Source organism: Nansenia antarctica (genome assembly GCF_963989245.1).
Source record: "Nansenia antarctica genome assembly, chromosome: 1".
Taxonomy (NCBI): Eukaryota; Metazoa; Chordata; class Actinopteri; order Argentiniformes; family Microstomatidae; genus Nansenia; species Nansenia antarctica.
In genome coordinates, this window is record NC_137674.1 from 38,953,151 (window position 1) to 38,968,150 (window position 15,000).

General features: G+C 42.7%; 1 protein-coding gene across 2 annotated transcripts in view; it reads right to left on the minus strand.

Annotated features, from left to right (window-relative positions):
• Window positions 1-10,835: 10,835 nt before the first annotated feature.
• LOC308159423 (programmed cell death protein 10) overlaps window positions 10,836-15,000 on the minus strand; it is a 5,058-nt gene continuing 893 nt past the window's right edge. For both annotated transcript variants that reach the window (XM_080533206.1, XM_080533205.1), the window contains exons 2-8: window positions 14,766-14,992; window positions 14,426-14,479; window positions 13,948-14,065; window positions 13,727-13,853; window positions 13,487-13,565; window positions 11,981-12,063; window positions 10,836-11,749 (exon numbers count right to left, since the gene is read on the minus strand). In XM_080533206.1, coding sequence (XP_080389332.1) covers window positions 11,668-11,749; window positions 11,981-12,063; window positions 13,487-13,565; window positions 13,727-13,853; window positions 13,948-14,065; window positions 14,426-14,479; window positions 14,766-14,855 — 633 coding nt within the window. In that variant the 5' untranslated portion in view covers window positions 14,856-14,992 and the 3' untranslated portion in view covers window positions 10,836-11,667. The remainder of the gene's footprint in view (window positions 11,750-11,980; window positions 12,064-13,486; window positions 13,566-13,726; window positions 13,854-13,947; window positions 14,066-14,425; window positions 14,480-14,765; window positions 14,993-15,000) is intronic.

The following is a 15,000-nucleotide window of genomic DNA, read 5'->3' on the forward strand; positions in this document are numbered from 1 at the left end:
CAAGTGAGAGGGAATTGGAGGAGGAAGACCATATTGCTTAGAGTGCAGGGTTCGAGTTATGTGGGAGCCAATGGGAGCTGAGCTCCCATAGAGATGGTCTGAGGCTCTCTGAGCTCCCATGAAGGCAGTAAAATCAAAAATCTGTGGGGGTCGCTAATAATACATTACCACAACTATTATTTGATCAAAATGTCAATGTAATGAATATTATTTAATTTATATTATAAATATTGTAAAATAAACACGTTTTCCAAAAGAACTTCGCGCACCATTAATCTCCTGTGAATGACAGTATGCCTTTGACTGCCTGCACTTCACCACCAAGACACCATGGGGCGCAGTAGAATATTGTGCAACAGCAAAAGGTTGATTAATCAGCTGTGCGGTAAACCGTTGGAACACACAGTGCACAGCTGATTAATCAATTAAACCAATAGAGTGAGACACCAGTTGCCTTTCAGGAAGTAGTGAGATCGTGCACCTAGCCTATTATTGAGAAGCAAACATTCATTCATTAGCTATACAGGAGTATATACATACAGTAGTAGCTACCATGCCGCCCAAAAAAAGGCCACTGCTGCCGACCGGGTCATCAAGCCTAGAAAATTTCGGGTTTTTATCAAAGACAAATTTGACCCTCTCCCGTTCATCCAATCTTGGATAAAGAAAGGACATCGGACGTCAGCATCATGGGTTCCAGGACCGCGACCGCAGCCTACTGAAAACAGACCACTTTGGTCTATCTTGTCTCCGTAAAGGTAAGGTGGCTTTTACTTTTTACTAACCTAGTGTACTAACTAACCTAATGTATTTTTCGCTCCTTCTGTAATAGCAAAAATAACACAATTATTGGCCGAGATACATGTGTGACTATCGCTTTTATAGCTGTTGTTTCATGTGGGGCTGTTGATGTGGTGAAATGAGTAGCCTGCAGCTGTAGCGTCAGGATATGTTGGGATTTGAGGATGAGGATGATGTTTCGGTACCGGTACCGTTTTTAAAGTATCGATTTGTCACCGGTATCGAATAAAACCCAAACTGTACCCAACCCTAACTATATGTTTACATGCCAACTAATTAGCTAATTCATTTCTGTCATTTAGAGCTGAGGGGAGCAACAGAGAGACGGACAACAGGACAGCAACAGAGAGACAGACAACAGGACAGTAACAGAGAGACAACGGGAGAGGAGAGCAATAGAGACAACTGAATGCACTGAACCTTTTTTTTATTCTTTGCATTATTAACACTGTTGTGTTATTGTGTTATTAAAGTGTTTAAGTGTTTTATGGTAAAGCATTATGAGTGGTGTGTGTGTGCAGGGTGCTCGTGAGTTGTATATTTTGGGGAGGGGGGAGGCTTGTGTATGGGGGCGGGGGGTCCTCACACAAAGGAGTAGCCTAGGGCCACTGACCACCTTAATCCGCTACTGCCTATAGCTAATTAAAACTTGTAAGTCCCATCGCTGTGTGGGCATGATTCGCGCGTGCATGAGAACATTTCGCACTGTTATTTTGGAGACCCCCACAGAGTTCAGCTTATAACTCGAACCCTGTTAGAGTGCATTCACTATGATTGTTTCACGTTTCATACCTTCGCCCTAGGCTTTTCTCTGATATTGAAGGAAACGGGTGACAGGAAAATATAAGTGATTTTTTTAGTCTGCCACATGAAGTTATTAATGACGTGAATGCATTGTAATTACATCCACACATCCCGCTGCGACACCTCCGCGTTTCTTCCACAGACCGGCTACAGAGCTCGCTGATCAAAGCTGGGCGTGACGAGGTTACAACAGACCTGACTTTGGAAGATCTGCAAGCACCTGGAATTGAGTGAGCTGTTATGAATAGTTCCGAGCTATTTATAAATGTGTTGTTGCTTTTTATTTGATTTATCCCGTTTTACACATTGAAGTCGGTCCATTAATTGACTGATTGTTTCGTAGCCTATTTTTCTTAATACTGCTACTTGGTTAGACTAACAAAGGAGTTTAATTAATGCAAAATGTGCTACAAGAAACGCTACATCAATATTCAACACTGGCTAATAAATGCATGCAGAGTTCAGATTGATTTACAGTAATCACGCGTTGACTGGCTCAATTCAATGCAGGCAAAACAAATCTATGTCTCTTCCCTGTTGTCCTGCTGTCAGCAGATATTGTCTGAAATTTTAAGGCAGACTAAGTTCCCAGAATGTCATGTCCTGAGGGGTAGAAAGTTTAGGCCAATCATGGTGGTGTAGCCATGGTGATTCATGTTTATTTTCTAACCATAGCTTTGGAGTCCTGTGATGGCTAAGAAGAGAGGACTGAGGAGGATGTTTGCTCTGCTCATAGTCTCTGCTCTTGTTTTCATCATCGTCCTGGTCAAATCTCCCAAGCGCTTCATGTTGACCCCAATCAAACCCCCCACCCAGTGCCCTGTGCCCGTCTGGCTGCCGCATTTCTGATCAGACCATCGTCCCTCTGAACAACACCAAACATCTGATGGTGTCAGCCTAACGTGACCACTGTGTTAACTCCGAAGAGACTCTGTCCAGCCTCTGTACTGTATGTTCTGCTGTGAGACACACTGGTCAAACAGGTTCAAATACACTCCCATTCCCCTTTGCGACCACTGACGTCCTGTGTGAAATCCCTCCCATGTGCGATGCATCACATGTCATGCTCTCCCCACATGCAGCACATGTGTGTGCTCAACCTGACCTTCCTCCCCGTACGTAACCAGGAGAAGAGAAAGGAAGATGAGGAATGTCAATATAACTTCACCTTCTGCATCCAATGTTTGTATTGTATACCCTATGGGTCAAGGATATGCTCTACCAGCTTGTCACCACAGTACCTGTAAAAGATCCTTCCTGATTTTCCAGACCTATAGATTGCGTGGGGATGGTCTTGGTCTATAACACCAGCTCTGGTCCCGAACTGAATAGACAGGAGCGATTTGTGGAGCCGGTGCCCTGGCCCATCGACTGATACCTCACCCCATCAAAAGGCCGGCTGTACTCTAGACATGGAGGGTACCTGCACTACTATGACCAGCTGACCACGCTTAATGACTGTATGTACAGATATATGAACCGCTCACGCTATATCTCAATGACATAGATGAGATCATCGTACGATGTCAACACAAAACCCTGATGTCTCTACTGAGCCTGCTCCAAAGCCAACATCCACTGCTTGACCTTGATTTTTATTTGTTCTCCTGACAGAGGATGATGCTCTCCAATGATCTGAAAAGCAGAGAGCAATCCATAAAGGTCCCATATTATGAAACACTCACTTTTTCAAAGCTTGTGCACATAAATGTGAGTTTCTGAAGGGCCTACTAACACACAAACTGTGAAATAAAACAACCCAGTAAAAAAAAATTTGGGCTGCCTATTTCAGAAAACATGTGATTCAAAAGGCCATTCAGATTTTCCGCCCCATCTTACGTATGCCATCTGAGTATCTCCGCCCACGGTTTTAGAACTAAGTTACCTTTGCCACCCATTACCATTATGTCGAAGCTAAGAGCTAAGCATGGGAACTGCTCTATTGTTGACTGACACAGACCAGTGCATATCACTACATTGGCCCCCAGCCTCAGATGACAGAAGAGCTGAGTGGAAAAGGTTTTTTTGATGGCAACCTCCCGCTAGTTAGCAAAAACCTGTACGTGTGTGCTAACTAACCACATGCTTTACCAACTTGGGTCAGTACAAAGCAGCATTTTTGCATGGTAGCTGCTGCATTCACAATGTTTGAACAGTTTGAGCAGGAGCCTCTCCTTGTTCTGCCTCAGATTCCGGATCAAACATGTAAGTGTTGAACTTCTGCGTTTCTGTTAACAGCCATATCGTTGGTTTTCATGGGGAGAAACGCTCACCGTAACCATGGTATCAAGGAGGCACGGACAGTCCTCCACTTGCATTGCTCGCATAGTAGTTTTCTTTTTAGTTGTACTTGTACGACATTTTAATGTCAGGAGCTAGGTTTGTGGGTGGAGGACATGGGTGGAGTTCAGGGGAGAAATCAGAGGATGTGCTCTTTGTAATGCATGGACACATGTTTGATATGAACATGACGATGCTACTTCCTTGGTGGGACATTTCTGTGGTTTTCACCATTGTTTAATCTGGGCTGTTGCTAGGTAAAAACATCCTAGTTATCCTATTATATAAAAATATACAAATGTAAAATATATGAAAGGCACTGTCAGTGAATATGTAAAATGAAAAATCTTATTTTAAAATACAAAATAAAAAGTATTTGTTGTCACAGTTTTGAGAGGAAACCTGCATTATATGAAAATACATCCAAAAAACTGGCACATGAAGTGAATATGTAAAATCAATTTAAAAATCTGATTTGAATATGCAAAGTCAAATTAAGGATTTCAACTTGAAGAGACTTGGACTGTGGTAATTGGAGGTTAAATGCATCCCATATCCAGAATTACTTGCCTTCAAGTAATAGCTTGCCTTCACCAGTTAACACTCTCCCCCTCCCCTTCCCATGTGTCCCCAGCACTACCTTAATTAGGCCCCTAATTAGGCTCCTATACTTTCTTTTACTTCTTTTACGTCTTTTTATTATTACTACTCGATCTTTTCAGTTTGTAACGTTTTTTTGTTGTAAAGTTGTGTATGTTTTTTTTCTCAGTTTGATCTTTTCAGTTTGTAAAGCGTCTTTGAGTGTCTAGAAAAGCGCTATATAAGTCTAATGTAGTATTATTATTATTATTAACATGTGTATATTTTCATATAATAATAATCCTCTCTGCCTTCAACTGGGATGTTTTTACTCAGAGGCAGTGCAGATTAAACAATGGTTCATTGAAAACCACAGGAATTTCGCAACAAGAAACCATCCTCCTCTGGTGGGATCAGAAAAGAGATCTCCAGAGCCAGTTGGTTCATGGTTTTGATGTAGCTGTTGATCCCTAATCACTATGGGTGAATCATGTAAGAGACACGACTTGTCTCAGGTCCAGCTACCTAATCAAGAGAGTGTGATTCCAAATCACCCCCACTGCGTTGGCAATGTGAGACTATACCTTGTGTGACTTCAGTGCCTGATCCCTTTGTCTTATCGTGGTGTGTGTGTGACCCCCAGGGCGGTGAAGCAGATGTCAGTGCACTATGTGTTGCGGAGCTTCAGGGAAATGGCCATGGTTCCTCCAGGGGTGTGTCAGATTGTTCACGTCAGAAATGCCCTGCAGAAGGCACTAACGAGAGAACAGCTCCACAATGACACCAGGCTCTGGGCCTACCGCAGAGAACTGGTCCCCAACGTGGACAAGGCACTGAGGCGGGCAGGGCTACTGTTGTGATGAGGGCCAGCAATGACAGGAATTAAATAAATTGAATGACCAAAATTCTAATGAGTGAAGATTTTCTTTTATTTATATGTCCTTGTGACCTTGCACCCTAAATAAGTTTTTATCTGAGTACACCATTCCCTCTATTTGCAGTAGTGACTGACAGACAGATAGACAGGCACAGGCTGGCACAGACACACACACACACACACACACACACACACACACACACACACACACACACACACACACACACACACCAGATGACATAACTACTCAAGTAGGGAGATCAGATTGCAATCAATCTTTTACCCAGAAAAAGGTAAAGATTAAGCCAGATTAAACCATGATTAATCTTCCAGGAAGGAGCTATACACATTTCCCAAACACATTAAGAGTAGTATAGAATTACTTATTGTTGTCTCATTTCACAGTATTTATAGTTTGACCTGGTTGGAGTAGTCTTGTTGTGCCTTAAAGACTACTTGATTTCCCACATCTACAGCAGCCTCTTCCCTCTGACTACTGTATATACACAGTCATCATCACTGCAGAGTCCACAGTCATCATCACTGCAGAGTCCACAGTCATCAGAGCTGCAGAGTCCACAGTCCACAATCATCAGACTTTCCACACCTGCATTTAACACTCACATGATGGTAAGTCAATGGGTGTCTAGATTCTGAGTGTCTCAGGAATAGGTTTCGGTCGCCTGTTTGTGTTTTGTGCCTTAACGTTTGTACCACATGTAATGCATTCATGCTGAAGGCTATCATGCATTTCGAGATTTTGCTGTCAAGTAAAAATTAATTATGAATGCAATCTATTCCTCTTTTTAATTTCATTGACTGTAAAATAGGTTAACCATTCAATATGCACTGCAGGGGCTTATGCCGAAAAGCATGTTTCCCCATTGAACCCCATGTTAAAGTTTGTATTCCATCTGGCTAAATAAGACTGTTTTGGACTGCAATTTCAGTTTCTATTATTTCCTACTTTTATATGTAGTATTCTCCCATTCTCCTTTTTTGTTATAGTCCACAAGTCATGTCAGAAGTATATTCTTTCATTTTAGTTTTGACCAATAAAGCACATCACAAGCATACATGCAAGACAAATGTACATGTGCTTCAACAGTTAAACAGAGTAGGGGACAATGTGTTTTTCCTGTGTGTTGAGTTTGTATTTGGAGCAGTCTGAAATGTCACTTTGATGGCAGGAGCTAGGTTTGTGGGAGGAGGACATTGGTGAGGTCAGGTAAGAAGAGATCTTATCAGATCTAGTTTATGTTTCCGATGTAGCTGTTGTTCCCTCCCTATGGATGTTTACAGTAGACCAGATTGGATCAAACTGAAATGTGACACTGTAGCATAGGGCTATACTACTCATCACATACTTTACTGTACTTCATAATGTCCTCTGATAGGCTAGGTAGATATTTTGTCATATAGGCTACTAGTATTAGTCAGATTTCCTTGGGTGTTAGGGGCCAGTGGTTGATTTGGAATTGCTCCCGTTTCTCGTGGATGCCAATATCATGCCAAATCCCCAACGTCTTTCATTTCTTTCTCACGTTCTCTATCCTCGCTACCATCTCAAAATACATTGGAGGAAAAGGTCTTGGGTTCCTCTCCTCAGGCCTTCTCCTCCAATGTATTTTGAGAAGGAGGCAAGGAGAGGAAAGACTTTTGAGATTCGACTTAAGTCTTGAATTACATTCTCCTTCTCTCCTTCCTTTTGTCAGCACTAATCAAAAATAACTGGACTGGTGGAAGCAATTCCCCCGGTTTATAGGCTTCCACTATACTGCTGTCACATAAAAGGTGCGTAAACAACATTCAAATATGTTTACCATCCAATACTTCAGTGTTAATGAATGCAATAAAACAAGAAGAGGAAGCCAGACTATTGTAGGTGTACAGGGGCCGGTTGCATAAAGATAGACCCAGTCTTAGACTTAGATGATTAGATCTCACTTTAAGTCAGTCTTGCTATAGACTCTAAAATGTTCCTGTTGCATAAAGCTAGCCTATTAGTGACTAAAGTAAGACTGACTAGATAGCCTGTCACACAATCCCACCCTGGGTACGAACACTTTGTTCGGCTGCCCTCAGGCAGGCGGTTCAGGACCATGTTCGCAAGGACAAACAGATTGAAGCTCAGCTTCTACCCCAGGGCCATTCAGGCCCTGAACACAGCAAAGACCTAGGTTCTAGGCCCTGGACAGTCTAGACAATTTGATGGCAGCTACTAGATTGAAATCAAGTGCAATACTGAAACACAACTGTGAACATTTCAAACCTGCAAACTGCGACACTTTAAATGAATGTGCAATAACACTATGTGCAATATGACAACCCTAGGGTACATAAGGTTCAGAGATAGGAAATGTTAGAATAGGTATAGCATAGCATAGAGTACAGCACAGTGTTTTATGTGTATAGTATAGTATAGTGGATAGTGTACATAGCCTTTATTTATGTAAACCAGCTCTTTTCCCTTCTTGTTTTTAGTTTTTTTTCCTAGCACCAGGGGAGCCCCCCCTCCCAAATTTCGTTGTTTGGTACCTGTACTATATCAATGACAATAAAGACCATTCAATGCATTCTAGGTAAAATAAGACACTTGACAGAAGAACAAAAACATGGCGGCCGAAACAGCTACACCTAGCAGCGGAAGATAATGAGAGAAACTCATTGCTGCTGCTTAGCAGTTTTAACCAGTGAAGTAGTTTACCGCGCTGGGGTGTAAACTAGTGTTAGCTAGCTACTAGCTACTAGCTAGCTACTAGCCCTGACTCATTCCCATAGCAACACAGCTCTTAAATCAAGCTTAACCAGGGGGGAAGGTGGCAAACTTTCTAACTTCAAAATAAGTCTGTCTTGTTCTTTATGCAACAGGCAGTCTTAATTAGACTGGTATAACCTGAGAATATAAAACTAGTCTAAGGCTTAGACCAGTCTTAATCGATCTTTATGCAACTGCCCCGGGTCTTAGTCTTAGGCTGAAGAACATTGCCATCTAGTGGTCAGAGCAGATGAGTGCAGTTGAAACAGGGGCCCAGCCTTACTGCTATAATAAGCTGCTCTGTGATTCTTTACCTTTCTCTCTAAACTATGCACTCGTTCACTCTCCCTAAGGGATCTAAATGCATTCTATTGGTGTAAGAAATATGAAATATGGTGAATACTCCCACTTGCCCATGCTTCAACCACCCGAATGGTTCAAACAGTAGAGAACTGAACCACAGCTGTGGAGCCTGGTGGAGGTAGATATCTGAAGGCGGGCTCATTGTAATACATGGAATTAATATAAAGAGGAATGGTATCAAACACATATTCTTTGATACCATTCCTTATTCCATTCCATGCATTACAATGAGCCCTCCTCTTATGTCTACCTCCATCAGCTTCCAATGAACCACAGCCATGGAAGACCCCTACCACAGACCAGGCCTGTGTTCAGTAGGACACAACTTGTGCTACATTCAGAGAGAATATTGTTTAGAAAGAGCATGCCTCTCTCACGTGTAGAGTATAATGCCCTGTCCAAAACAGTTTGGCCTATTGTGTAAAGCCTTATAAGGATTGGATAGGCATACAGTGCATCCAGAAAGTATTCACACCCCTTCACTTTTCCACATTTTGTTATGTTACAGCCTTATTCCAAAATTAATTAATTAAATTAAAAAAAGTATCCAAATTCTACACGCAATACCCCATAATGACAAAGTGAAGAGTGCTCTGGAGCAGGTTTTCATCAAGGATCTGTGCATTGTTGCATTCATCTTTCCCTCGATTCTGACTAGTCTCCCAGTTCCTGCCACTGAAAAACATCCCCACAGCATGATGCTGCCACCACCATGCTTCACTGTAGGGATGGTATTGGCCAGGTGATGAGCGGTGCCTGGTTTCCTCCAGACATGATGCTTGGCATTCAGGCCAAAGAGTTCAATCTTGGTTTCATCAGACCAGAGAATTTTGTTTCTCATGTCTGAGAGTCCTTGAGGTGCCTTTTGGCAAACTCCAAGCGGGCTGTCATGTGCCTTTTACTGAGGAGTGGCTTCCGTCTGGCCATTCTACCATAAAGGCCTGATTGGTGGAGTGCTGCAGAGATGGTTGTCCTTCAGGAAGGTTCTCCCAACTCTGTGAGAGTGACCATCGGGTTCTTGGTCACCTCCCTGACCAAGGCCCTTCTCCCCCAATTGCTCAGTTTGGCCGGGCGGCCAGCTCTAGGAAGAGTCCTGGTGGTTCCAAACTACTTCCATTTACGAATGATGGAGACCACTGTGCTCGTTGGGACCTTCAGTGCTGCAGACATTCTTTTGTACTGAAGGATGATCAGTGGAAACAGGATGCACCTGAGCTCAATTTTGGAAAAAATATATACATTTTCACTATGTCATTATGGGATATTGCGTGTAGAATCTTTTTATTGCAAACAATAGTCAGTGGCAAGTGACAAGAAGTAATAGAAGTCATTTTTTTTTCTTTTTTCGAGTGGGGCAGTCCCACTCATATTTTTCATTTTATTGGACAGGCATAGTGAAGACAGACAGCAGGGCATGGGTCGGATTCGAACCCATGCCGACATGGGCATATGTGTGCACTGTAGACCGCGGTGCTAGACCACTGGACCACCCCAGGCCACATAGCCGTCTTTGTTTACATTTTTTTTCTAACCCCCCACCCCCCTCCTTGCGTGTAGAATTTTGAGAGAAAAAAATGAATTTAATCAATTTTGGAATAAGGCCGTAACATAACAAAATGTGGAAAAGGTGAAGGGGTGTGAATACTTTCCGGATGCACTGTAAGTATGACAGTGACATTTCCACCTAGCCTAACTGAAGTAGAGAGAAGTGATATTATCTATGCATGCAGCCCACTACTATTTTGTATATCCTTTTTGTATCAGGGCTCACTTGGAAAAGACACTTAGGTGTCAAGTGATCTCCCTGGATAAATACAAGGTAAACCAAAATAAGGACTTTTTAACCATCCAATCGTTTAGACAGTCAGGGGAATAGGGTCTGGGCATGTATTCTCTCTGCAACATTTTGTCTATTACCTGCTCCTGAACACTATACGTTGCTGGGACTGGAGATGTATGCATGTGGAGGATTATATGAGGCTGGGGTGGCCCTGGCTGTACAGTGAGAGAGAGTGTGTGTGTATTCCTCTTCCCTAACAAATAGTCAGCCATCTAGCCAAAACACCTGTAGTTGCCATGGAAACCACTGTGTGTCTTCATGACACTATCTAGCTTTGAGCCACGGTCTCACCCTTCCTGTTCAACCACCATTATCCACCTTTCAGTTGTCTGCCCCATCTCAACCTCACTCCCTGCCCTGGCAACCCTCTCACATTCCTCTTCAATACCACTTCACTCATGCCCAATTAAGACAAATCACACACATTCACATCCCCTTTCAATACACAGACATCCTTCACCTATTCCACACCTTTCTACAAACACTGGACTCGGAAACATTGAACAAAAATATAATATCATCATTTGGAAACTATTTATTGAACATTTGCAACCAGATATCAGTTTAAATACAGGACTTTCATTTCTCTCTCTTCATCCTTTAACAACAGGGATTGGCTCCCTTCAGTTACACTCTCTGAGAGGAGGGAATGTTACAAGACATGGTAAGGCGCACACTGTGCTGGAAGTCTTTTGGCTTTTCTGTCTTTTGATAGATACAGGAAAAAGAACAGAGGGTGCATCTCAATCGTTTAATGTGGCATCTTCAACTCGCCTCATTTCCTTTACCCGCACTGCTGTGAGAACACTGAACAGGCAAAACACAGGTGGGGTTTCCATCATATTGCATTTCACCTCTTGAGTTTTCAGATCAGTGCAGTTGAATAAAGGGAGGCAAGGAGAGGAAGCTACATCTGACTACCGAGATGCCCTCAGAAGGTAGTGAATGAAAACTCAGATGTGAAACCATGATTGAAGAGCTAGAAGTAAAATAATCACATGAATATATTAGAAAAAAATGGCAATTAGTCCCCTCGCCTCCCCTACTTCCCCACAAGACCAGGGTTATAAATTAAAACTGTCCAATAAAATCAACCAGGGTTGGGGTCAATTCAATTCCATTTGAAGAAAAAAGAAAAAGAAAAAATAATCCTCATCGGAAAAAAAAGAAGGTGCTTTTCAATCTCTTGAATCGGAACATCAATTCGTCTCCTGAATTCACTGGATTGAAATGGAATCGACCCCAACCCTAAAAAAAAAAGGAACAAAAATCAACCCTTTCTATTTTACATATACAGGTGCTCTTTGTCCGTCCACCATTATGTAGATGTTGCTCCGCGGGAGACCAGGATGTTGTCTCTGTCGGTTAGGCCACAGTCTTGAAGGTCTGCAGTATGAGGTTGGTTTGGTGGATGAGCCGATTTGCACTGATGAAGACATTTATTGCCCTAGGGAACAGGACAACAAGTGGGAGTCACAAACATCAGAACAAAACGATGAATAGAACTGGTCAATCACACTACTAGCAACATACATTGTAAAAAGGCTTGCTGGAAATGGGCAAGAAATGGGCAAACCATTTACAATGTGACAGCTCCTAATATCTCTGAATATGACAAATGTTCACTATGCCTCTAGTCAGTTTTGTTATGGGATCAAATAAAAAGGAAACCACTTACTTTCCGTCTTTGAAGTATGTTTTCAGGGTGTCACTGAAGCTTTTGGAGTATTTCACAAACTCCTTTTTCTGGTGCTCCAGGGCCTGAACATACAAATCAAAACAAAAGAATTAGGGATGTCCCGATCCCATTTTTTCACTACCGATACCGATACCGATACCTGGGCTTCAGGTATCTGCGATACCGATATCAATCCGATATTTGTATTTATTGTTTTACTCCTGAATAATAACAAATACTTCCCCAGTATATAGTCCACAACAACAGTTGGCTATTAAAGACTGCCAGCCTTTATTCAAGCAACAAAAACAGTACTCTGCAGTACTCAGTGACCAACTGGTTTAAAGTTAAAACAATTTAAACTGCAGCATTCAGCATTGTAGAAAAAAAATGAGTTACTGTCAGATTTCTAGTTTTAGTGCCTTCATGTTTTTATTCTATTTATCTTCTCTTACAAATGGCAAATCAATTATAGCACCCTTTTTAAAAGTGTAGCCTAGAGACGCCCGCTGGTGAGACCAGAAACCAGTCGCAGAATCGAAGGGGTGTCAACAATATCTGCTTTTCGTTTTTTTCATAACAGGCAACTTGGAAGTTTTAAAGTACCACTCGATATAATATACAACAGTTTAACGATCACTAAATACTTATAATCTGTGGGTTGGATTCACTGTTGCCAGAGGCTACCGGTAAGTGATACCTGGCTTGTAAACATAGTGTAGCAACCCTGTTCATTAATGTTCATTAATGCTTGAGTTCATGTTCATGTTCGCACTGTTACTGTGTTGTGTGCCAATGCACCCCTGTGATTGGTGGAGGTCACGGGGGGGGGGCGGGTGCTGTGTGTGTTGTTGAGACCGTTGGGAGAGAGAGCTCCGGTGAACTAAGAAAGTTGTGTATGAGATAGTTTACAATTAAACGCACAGATTACATGAGAGAAGCTATCTGTCATTATTTCAACCACTGTCCAAGTGGGGACGTTACAATACTTTAGTTTTAGAACGAAACGTTAACCGCTAGCAGCGTTTTTAGCAGTCACCATTCTTGAGCAAAACATTGATACAAACAAACATTCAAATACTCGTGTCGTCTTGAATTTTTTTCCGATTTCAATGTATGACGCATCATTTGAAAGCTTACCATCTGTAGTTTCAGACTATGTAAACAAACGAAAAATTACGTAAGCAAATGGTTTATGATTTCACCAGCTAGCATCATGACATTGTCAGACTCATTACACACAGGTAGCTACTAGCCAACTCTCATGCCCGTGACCACTGACTACTACTGTTGTCATCACGTGAGTGACACGCTGGATCGCGAGCCCCAGATCGCTGCCTATTTTTTTTCTGGTGCGATCTGCGATCCAGCATTCAGGACCGATATCGCGGCGATATGCAATATCAATATCGGATCGGGACATCCCTAAAAAGAATTGTAACAAAGAGAAGGAAGTCTACTGAATAAAGGTGTGTGTGCATATGCGTGTGTTTGCGTGTTACTCACTCTGCGGTTCTGGTACTGGTATTTCTTAAAGACATTGTTGACCGTGTCCAGAAGCTCCTTTATGGCGCTGGCAATGTCTCTGTGGAAACCAAGAGGCAACACCAATCAGAACAACAGATTTCCAGGATAAGCAAACAAGGATCCTAACACTACAAAAGGATATGCTGTTTGTCTGCGAAGTGGCATGTACAGTGCAACTCTGCTCCCAATAGTGAGTGCGTGTGTTGTATCCACACTCACTTGATGGTCTGTAAGAAACGGACTCTGTCATTGATCTCATCGGGGATCTTGCTGAGGATGTGTTTCAGCGCTCTGGCTTTGTCATTCAAGTCCTGAAACTCCTGCTCAGGTCTGTCAATCATAAACTCTGTAAAAGAAATAGCAAACTCAAGTCTCACTCAAAATAAGATTTCGCCTCAACACACACACACACACACACACACACACACACACACACACACCTTCCACATCGTCTGCTGCCATGCGCAGTAGGGATTCAGTGAAGTTAATCTGAACATGCTTCTTCTCCAGGATCTTCATGATGATGTCCTGTGTCAGACCAGGGTTCTCCCTCTCCGCCTACAAGACACAGCACTCACTGGAGTTGGACATTTATAATTCAACCATTAATTACAGGCAACAGCAGTGTCATCCTAACAGTCTAGTGGCTACCTCTCCTTGCCTCCTGTCTGTCATCTGCACTCTGAAAACATAGAGGCTAGGTAAGGCAATATAACGGTTGACTATGAGAAATGTGCTTTAACCAGTACAAATCATTCACATGAGTGTGATGAAGGAGAGGAGACAATGCAAGGAAAGCACTTGAGACTATTGAGCTAAACTATTGAGATGTGATCTCTCCAAGCTTCGGGTCAGGGATCACAACGACAGGGATCATGAGGTGATGATGTCAGAGGTCAGTGCTCATGTCTACCCTACCTTGATGAAGGCTGCTCTCAATGTCTGGGCTGCTGACAGGTTGATCCTCTCCAGCTGTCAAACAAACGGAACACACACACAAACAAACAAACAAACACACACACACACACACACACAGTTTGAGGTTAGAACACACACAAGTGTAGATGCACATACAGTACATGCCCGCCCACCTGCTCTCTCTCTCTCTCTCTCTCTCTCTCTCTCTCTCTCTCTCTCTCTCTCTCTCTCTCTCTCTCTCTCTCTCTCTCTCTCTCTCTCTCTCTCTCTCTCTCTCTCTCTCTCTCTCTCTCTCTCTCTCTCTCTCTCTCTCTCTCTCTCTCTCTCTCATACGTTTTACCTCATTGAATACTGGGTACATCACAGCGTAAAGTGTCATGGAAACCATGGAGCTCGTTTCAGCTTCGTTCTTCATCTCTTCCATTGTCATCCTCCAGGGAGGAGCAGCTCTCAGTGAACAGACGCAGGAGAGGCAGGCAGCAACTCACACACACTCACACTCACTCACACTCACTCACACACACACACACACTATGAATCTGTCCGGGGTTCCAGAGTGACAAGGGCCTGGAGGA